At 35.6% G+C, this 9,639-nt stretch overlaps 1 protein-coding gene across 1 annotated transcript in view; it reads right to left on the reverse strand.

The window, feature by feature from the left end:
- Nucleotides 1-403: 403 nt before the first annotated feature.
- The window catches only part of LOC113226600, a 50,431-nt gene continuing 41,195 nt past the window's right edge, over nt 404-9,639 (reverse strand). The window contains exons 5-7 of the mRNA XM_026459301.1: nt 5,294-5,388; nt 2,399-2,530; nt 404-904 (exon numbers count right to left, since the gene is read on the reverse strand). Coding sequence (XP_026315086.1) covers nt 736-904; nt 2,399-2,530; nt 5,294-5,388 — 396 coding nt within the window. The 3' untranslated portion in view covers nt 404-735. The remainder of the gene's footprint in view (nt 905-2,398; nt 2,531-5,293; nt 5,389-9,639) is intronic.

Here is a 9,639-nt window from a genome sequence, read left to right on the forward strand (position 1 = left end):
AATTGATAACTGAACGAATTTGTAAATATATTTTCGTTTTTCAAATACAGAAAAAAACTTTAATATTGTGAAATTTTTTTTATATATGTATAATAATACATATTATACGACTCTATTTTATATATTTTTCTATTTTAGTAGCTGCACATACACAGTCCGTATGATTGATTTTCAGTAGTCAAATTGGTATACATATAAATAGAAAATAAATTGCAAAATTATAAATTATTTCGTATTACTTAAATAATGAGTACAGAAATATTAGCTAACTTGATAACAGCACAATCAATATCTGTTTTAATACTACAATTTTAAAGTCCAAATATTTTTACCTTTTGTCAACTTTAATCAAAGTCCAAATATGTTCATTTCGATGAAGACCTAACATTATTTTTCTTGCATTTTTTCTAATTGACATGACTGCGTGTGGCGTCATAGATCTGCAAAATCTTGTTATTTCTAACATGAAAGCCTTGTCTAACATTTGAGAGCCACGTTGGTAATACTCGTTGCTTTGATTATATCAGAAACAAATAAAAAATGAGCTATCATGACACTCGCATTCACATCAACCCGTGAAGTTCGTCCGAAAGGACCCGAATTTCGACGAATAGTTCAAAACACTTTATAGAAGAATGACCAGAACATATCCGCTGCTAAGACGCACAACATATCCGCTGCTAGGACGCACAACATATCCGCTGCTAGGACGCACAACATCGTTGGAAGCTCCTGCTACAAATCAGTGACTGGTCCGAAGACAACTGTGGAATTATTATTGGAATTGACACTAGTGCGACGTGTTCGGCCTTCGTGTTCTGCTTCGCTAGAGAGAGAATCTGGGCCATTTGACACTTGGAGGCCGTTGAATTTCGAACGCAGCTGTGTTACCAAACGCTCCAGTCTGCAATAAACATTTAAGATGTAGAAGATTTGTAACTTGACCTCCGTAAGAGCCGTTTTTTTCCTGTAAAGCAAATTATGCACCCCACGCGTACCTGGCTTGCATGCGTAATTACTTCTGAAGGTAAGTTCAGCTAAAACAAGAATGAGATTACGTCGATAAAAGAGCTCTTCCTTTATTGGATGGTTATGAGAATGATTCTTTGGGCTACGTACGTCGTAACAAAGTTAATACTGTCCTCGGAAGAAAGAAAGGCACGAAGCAGAAAATTCAAAATTCGGTGATGATAAATTGAGTTGAAATTTTTTGTGATAAAAATAGTTAATTAAATTCTATTTTTATATTAAATTATTGCTGTGATAGCTTAGTAGACCCTTGAGCCGCTCAAACTGAGGATTCGGATCCGGCCTCGCACCTTTGAGTTTTTGGGAATTCATATGCGAAACTTTATTTAATTTGAAATTTACCATAGGCTTTTCGTGATGGTTTCATCACTGTACGTCGTAGAAGGTTCACAGCCTTCGGAAAACAAGTTAAGTCTGGAGACCCGCATTGGGCCATTATGGCCGAAACCCTCGCCTGAGAAGAGACCCATGCCCGGCATTGGGACGTATAAAAGGACTGATGATGATGATTAGTTTATTTGTGTTGAACACGTATAGGTAAGACATATTTTATGCAAAAACTTTGATTGTATTGCAATTAGCCATTTTTAAAAAACCTAAAGTTAATAAAAAATTACTATTACTGCTCAAAAAGACATAACTAATTTAAATATCACTTATTTTATTTGTCTTAGAACAGAAGTAAAGGGCACAATTATAGTCATATGTGCCTTTTTTGTGTTATCTATTGTAGTTGAACTACATAAAAGGGTACAAGTTCCGTACATTACTATGTAAAATCGTTTGATATTAGCGTCTAACTAAATAAACGTCAATTATGGATTTTTAATGGTAGAAAATCTGATTACTGATGTCAGTTATGTCTTTTGAGCTTGCTGTATATCCAATATGCTCAGATTGGGGATGCCCTTAAAAAATCGGGTTGAAAGTAACAAGAATAAAACGGGCATATGTATGAATAGACTGATGGGGCTGGATGTGGCGAAGGAGGTTTGTGGAGGTCCATAGCCTGTGCCTACCCCGGTGGGAGACAGGCGTGATGACATGTATGTATATTCAACATTTATTGAAATAGATTTCGACAAAAAATCTGGTAGATTGGTTTTTTCCCTGATTCCGAATATGTATATAACACACTTTTGATAAAAATGTTAGTTGTGCCTTTGTTGGTTCCGACGGCAAAATATAACAATGCAAACAAAACTAAAGAACAAATTTATTATACCTTTGATATCGTTTCTTCTCATTCTTCGACAATTCTGCGAGTAGAATAAATTAATATAAATAAATACGTAAATATACATAAATATGGCCTTCCAAATTATGTAAATATGACCTTTCGAGCCGTAGTAAAAAAATTAATTCTCACTTGTGAGCGTGATCCTCAGCCTGCTTCTTTGCTTTTTTCATCTCGTTGACTTCCTTGCGAAGCCGCACGCGCTCTGATTCCGAATCTTCTAGATTCCCGTTTATTATTTTCAAGCTGTCACTGTTGTCTACGCTGTAAGAAAAACGATATATAGGGCTCAATAGACTCATGCAAAGTGATGCAACTAGTGTGTTGCCGAAGGGTAAAAATTCTGGGGGAAGTTCGTCGTTATTATTTTTATTATTTGTCAGTAATTGCTTCGGACGGAGAATGCAAGTACAGTATCCTTTCTTTCGAGATATTGTGTTGTAAGTACTTTTTTTTGTGTAGTAAGTACTGGCTACTGAAAATTATTCTTAATGTATATATTTTTCGAATTTTAAAAGCTTTCTTTTTCTTTTGTATGACATCTGTATGACCTTGTCTCTCTATTAAAAAATCTTCAAAAACAAACACATCTTTCTTGAATATATTTTTACAAATACCTCGCCAAAAGCTCCAATAGAACCCAAATCCTACATATTGGCACTTGATTTTTTTTTTAATTTGAAAAATATCAATTACGCTGATTTTACCTTATCAATAAAACTGAAATTGATAGATATAAAAAAACCTTATAGGGGGTTGTAGATATGGTTTCGCTGATTTCAGATATGGTAATAACTCAATTTCGCTAAAAATGTCGATTACGTTAGTTATGATAATGAAGGCAGAATAGTGCTAGAGATCGCATATCAGCCACTTAATCTAAGGCTCCAATTCACCAATGGAAGCACATTTTGTAACGATAGCATATCGAGTATATAACCAGAAATAGAGACGAAATAAAGGCTATCCATCCCTGACAACTCATCAGGCAAATGGGCCTTAAATCACTTTTAAATATCAACTCTCGTTTGCGCTGAAATCACAAATTAGAAAACTGAAATAGTAAAGCGCCAACAACTGACCTGTTGTACGTCTCCGTATATTCCAAAAATATTATGTATTTATTGTAATAAAGATAATATCTCTAACAATGGGGGCTGTTCCATTTGGTGTAGTGGGGAAAAAACAGCAAAACATCTAATTACAAAACAAACGGAATCATATTTCATCGGTAATTAAATAAAAAAATTGTGATTTTGCAATTTTCGTCCATTATAGCAAAACTCAAGTTAAACTGGTCGATTTGAAGTGAAAAAAATTTACGACACCCGTCAATTGTTTCGAATTCGGGTTGCCCAATCGGAGCACAGTTGTCACCGTAATGGTATGGAATAGTTCTCAAACAAAGTAAATTACATTTCGTCTCTATTTCTGTTTATATACTCGATGCCTTAGTATAATGAACTCAACGTCAATTGTGTAACGTACAAATTAGAAACGAGCCAAAAAACAGGTCGCGCGTCTTGCGGAGAATTTTCAGGCTGTCTCGAATTCCCGAAGCTCCCGCTCTATATATTCTGAGGTTATAGCTACAATTGAATTTTAGTAGCAGTAGAGCTCCTTGTGAAAGTATTGGTCCAGGGAATTACTGCCATTTTACCTATCTCTGCCGCCAAGCAGTAATGTGCGCATTGCTGCGTTCCGGTTTGGAAGGGTAAGAGTGGTGGTGAAATTACAAGCACATGGGACTTGGCCACTTATGTCTCAGGATATATGATATATGCCCCTAAGATTTTTGCAATTAAAGCTCTGCATGGCACTGCTACTGCGCCTGTGCGCCTGGTGGTAAGCGACACGCTTATCTATAGGCGCACGACATGTTTTTCCCGTTACTTGGTATTATGAAAATAAAACCATAAAAATCATAACGCTACGCAGAATTTAGCTCCAAAAATTAGCAAGGGGCAATATATACGCTTGTATAATAAATAAAATTCAGGTTGATATTCAAATTCTGCGTACTTAGATGGCATAAAACCGTGGTAGTGACCCGCTTAGCTCTAGAAGAACCACGAACGTCTTAAAATCTATTTGTATAATAAAACAAGTAGAGCAATTCCCGCTTGTTCGGAGCGTCAATGCCTACACGTCTCTCGGAGCGTAGGGTTGTCACATTATTGTTTTAGTTGTAAATTTCGGTTGTAAACATAAATTAAAAAAATAAGGTATTCATTACTTTAAAATAACCTTTATCAAATGCAGTACTTACATATTGATATTACATACCAGCATCGCGATTGCAATCTCGATTATGCTATCGTTTCAATAAACATACTTTGGTTTTGCAAATTCAATTGTAATGGCTAGAAAGAATTCTTTAATATCTAATGTACGAAGCAAGTTAAATGTCTTTTATATTGTTAATTTCACAGATTAGGAAAAGCAGAAAAATCCTTTTATGTAGCATTTTCTCAAAATGCTGTTTTTTATATTAAGTGCATTGGCTTGATACGGGAGTATACTGCCGCATGCCGCCGATAGTTGAAAGGGCGTTTGTGACAAAAACTCAAAACCGAGAAAATAATGTTTACAAGACATGAAATTAAAAAGAAGTATCTACTTTTGCGGTAATTTCATACCTTATCCTTTTACGAAAAAGTAAAAATAGTGACATATCAGCCTCTTATTACCGATCACGGCAGTATACGTAGCAAACTTTTTGAAAAAATGCCACATGCGCCCTTTCATCTTACGGTGGCAGTATATATAAACACAACGACACATTACACATAAACATATTTTAACACTGAGTGAACGTTTCAATTCTATAAAACATGGCGCGTGCTACACTCGTTGTGCAACTCGAGTGCACCGCGAGATTATACGAATGTGAGCGTGCGTACAGGCCCGCGGTGGGCGTGCACACATACAAGTTGCGCAGCTACGTTTGAATTGAGTTATAGACTACTTGTCTTATTATGCTTTGGTACAAGGAAGATTCATAAGCAAACCTTATCGAATACATACCTGTTGCTAATTCTGAGATGGCGTAGTTCGTCTTCGAGCTTGGTGATCCGATCCATCATGCGTTGCTTGTCGGCTTCCGAAGCACGCAGAGAGCTCTATACAAACAAACCAAAACTCATTTCAAGATATTGTAGGAACGTTACAATGTGGTGAATTAGTGTTAACTGTCGGGTATTTATTCTTAGGGACTCACCACACGTATTAATAGGAAATCGGCTAGAGGCGGTTAGAAGGAGTTTTATGCCACAGAACAATAAATACAGTCAGTAGAAATGGTTAGTTAGCGTAGCACGCGTGCCAGCTGCCGCCTTGAGCCTACTTGAGATCATTCCGCCATTTTCGCTTTGTACGGCGATTGTATCAATTCTTTCGCGCAAATTATCTAAAATCGTAGAAAAATGCTTTATTGTGTTGTTCTGAATGCAAAAATGATAACCGTGATGGTATTTCATATCATCGGCAAGTCTTATTTTCATAAATTTTCAGTTATTATCGAATTGATTTTTTGTACTGTAACAAACGAAAGTAAACATTATCGTAGTGGAATAAGGTCGAGTTTTATCTTTTGGAGAACTAAGTAAACATCTCGAATTTTCCACGCTAGTAGCGAACAAAAACTTAAGGAAGACATCTGTAGTCAAGACGTTACTCGTCAGTCGTAGAGATAGATGTTAGTCGTCTGTCGTAGTACAGCTATTGGCTGCAAGATGGCAGCGCGTTGAATAAAACGACGTAACTCACAACAAAGGTATTGAACGTTCAACGATAGATATAGAGACTGGGTAAAGTTTAAATTATATTAACAGTTCAGAATTTGTCACATCTTTTTAAATTTCAAGATTCTATAGTGTTTATCATTTATTTGTGTGTTTTGGCGACAGCGGTTCTGATAGTAATCGAAGCTTAAGGTCATGTTTTTCCTTCCGTCGTCCACGCAGTAGCGAAAAAGACTGTGTTTCGCTTACTCGGACCGCACGCGCAGCCGAAAGCGCGGAAACGCGAGACGAAAAGCGTCTTTTTCGCATCGCATCTTCCTAAGATACTAACTTCAGTTTGTTTTTTATTTTTATTGAATTGATATTCAATTATTTTGTATGTGAAATTACTCCACTAGTTTGTTATAATTATTAATACAAAGATCGAACACTCAGAAAAATTCCTTCGATCCGGCCGGATTGGAACCGACGTCTTCTAGCATACCATGCCAGATGCTATACCAACTAAGCCACGGAACGAACCCGCGGACCTCACGAATTTTTTTGTGTGTTTGTTGTCGTGTCTTTGTATTTGGCTTTTAGCGACTTTTTAGCCGTAGCACCATCTATGAGAAATTTTAAGTGTTTCGTCACCCAGTCGGATACCTTTACAGCTACCAGCCCTGCCTAGAGATTTCGCTGTTCATTGTATTTAATTTTTATTGAATTGATATTCAATTATTTTTTATGTGAAATGACTCCACTAGTTTGTTATAATTATTAATACAAAGATCGAACACTCAGAAACAATTCCTTCGATTCTGTTTGTTTTGTTTTTATTTTCTTCGATAATGTTATACATATGCTTACAGTGATCGAGTGATCGAGTAAACCGGGTCCATTTAGTACCAACTGAGCTATGACTTTCAGTAGCTGGTAAGTAGGAGGTATTTATTGCAACCCGTACAGGAGTGCAACGGTTAATATATTCGCGCACACGCTTGCTGACCGAGCGCCTTTACAAGCAAAGGGGGCTAAAATGTTGCAGACTCAAATATGTTAATAAAACTTAAAAACCAAACTATAAGATAATGAATGATAAAATATTGTGTACAATGGTTATATTAGTAATGTTTTCAAAGATATTTCGTTGAGTCTAGACGAACCTATACGGACTACTAGGGAATATATCGGACATCGATTGTATTGTTTAATATACAATATTATTGTTAATGATTTTTTAAATTGTTTTCAAGTATATTTGTATTTAATAATGGCATAACAATGTATAAGTAATTTAATTTTATTATTAATGGAATATAATATTGTGTTTAGTACTTATTATTATCTTGGTACTTGCTTAGTACTTGGTGCAACGGGATGGTATCCGCAACTCGATGAAAAGGCGCCTATTTTGCGTGTTACTTTTTATTATTTTCTTGTTTATATTTTCTTCTTTCTCTGTCTTAAGACTGATATTTGTTATATATTCTGTTCATCGCAAATTAATTTAAATGTATATTCTAAAAAAGAGGCCTTAGTACACATTTATAGTATGTATATTTTAATTGTAATAGGCTGTTGATTTTCTTTTACAAATAAATAAATAATAATTAAATGTCAGATATGTAATTTTATTTTATTTATTTATTTTTAGGAATATTTACAGCGATTTTTAGCAATAAATAAATGTTGAGTAACAGTTGAAAATGCTAATTATAAATATATATAGTTCTACGTATTTATTTGTATATAGTGGTACCATGTTAAGTAAACTCATCACCTGGCACTTGTTCTTTAATGTACTGGGAAATAGAGCATCGTAACTGCACAGTACTAGCCCGTGATAGGCCATCGCAGTAAGCGCAGTGCAAAAAGATAAAACTTGCGAAAATAGCAAAAGTGTGGGTGCAATGTTTCATGCCAGAGCCTGTAGCGATAACTCGCAAGATTTAATTTTTAGAGGAATTGACAATTGGAGATGACATCTTTTATCTCTTTTTAAATATGTCTAAGAATAGACGAAGTCTTAACTCGAACAGCCCTAAATTGTAGCTTTCGGGAAACGCAGATACATTTCACACCTTTGCCGTATGCATCAGGAAGGACGCCTTACCTGCCTCCTTGGCCGAACGGTTACCTTGCTGGTCTGCCACACAGAATCGAACCCGGGCCCCGGCCGGGAGAAATACTTGTATGGCCTACATTTATTTCTCTCGTAAGTTTGAGTGTAATTTGTGGTTGTCTAAGTGTGTGTCCATGGCATCCGCGATACAGGGTTTCCCTAGTGCGGGGCTGAGTGTGTGCGTATATTCGAATGCAAACATGCTGTTCATGTCTATGTGTTTCTGCTAACCTAGTTGGACATTACCACGGTTGACGGTTGCAAAAAAGCTGCACTCAAAAAACCACAAACGCCATTTTCCGCATTTTTCACACCGTCGATTTCTACTATAGAAGAAAGCACAGGACAAAGTAACTATACAATAAACCTACAATGCAATAAACTCGCGGTTCGGGCCAGCAACAACAGCATCCTGAGCATGATAATGAACCTACTCTACTGTCCGTACAGGAATACTATTCTATAAACCACGTACGTAAAAATTTTACATTAGAGCACTCAATAGGTTCATGTTACCTTAATAAACAATTTTTTTTATTATTTCATATTATAATAACCAGAAAGAGGTAGTCAAATTACTTATTTCCGATGTGCATTATCTAATATACACACGAAATGCTAAGAGAGAAACAACATAGTCATGAGGCGTTATTTTAGCGGCCTTCGTAGAGTGTGCCGTCTGGGTCGTTAAATGCGAAATGGCCACTATCTGGACACGGCGGCGCGGGCGCGGCCTAACTCGTAAAATAGTGTTATGCCTGTTATCTTTACATCTACCAGCGCCTTCGGTAGGCAAATATTTAAACTATACGTATTACATATACAGTGTCTCAATCGTTGTCGACATTCATACGATTTGTTATTTGAGAAGCAATACGCCGGTTGAAATAGTGGTTTTAGTTTTTAATTTGTTTTTCTTATTTATTGTGATGCATGTTAAATAAATACCTAAATTCGATTAGTTTTTTTTTTTGTAACCCATCACAAACTCGAATGTTTTTTTCCGAAATAACGTTTGTTCGAATTTTCGTTACACCGAAAACCGAATTAAAACGAAACCGTTGTTCTTTCTTTCTTACATTGCAAAATGATATAATTTGTTATTTTGACAAAATCCAGTTGCAACGACAGTTGATTCTCAGTGGAATGATGGTGATGGCATATTCATTCATTTAGTAACGACCGATGTTGTCTAACTAATATTACCATCTAAATTATTATGCATATCCATATCCTAATTTTTATCTCATTTAAACAGCCATTTAGTATTCATATTAAATATATAAATAGTATTCATATTAAATATATAAATATATACAGGGTGTCCCAGGACGCGACGTCAAGCCGGAACGGGGTGATAGGCCAGGTCATAACTGTTATCAGAAAAATAAAAAATAAAATCTATGTCATGTATTTTAAAAATTATGACCATTTTGAAAAAAATCGAAAAATATACACCCTGTGACGCATTTTCACTTCCCGTTTCTACAAATTTCCACTTTATTTTAATTTTTTTATTATTTTGT

The sequence above is a fragment of the Hyposmocoma kahamanoa genome, unplaced genomic scaffold (genome assembly GCF_003589595.1).
Source record: "Hyposmocoma kahamanoa isolate Upper Pololo Valley unplaced genomic scaffold, ASM358959v1 192, whole genome shotgun sequence".
Classification (NCBI taxonomy): Eukaryota; Metazoa; Arthropoda; class Insecta; order Lepidoptera; family Cosmopterigidae; genus Hyposmocoma; species Hyposmocoma kahamanoa.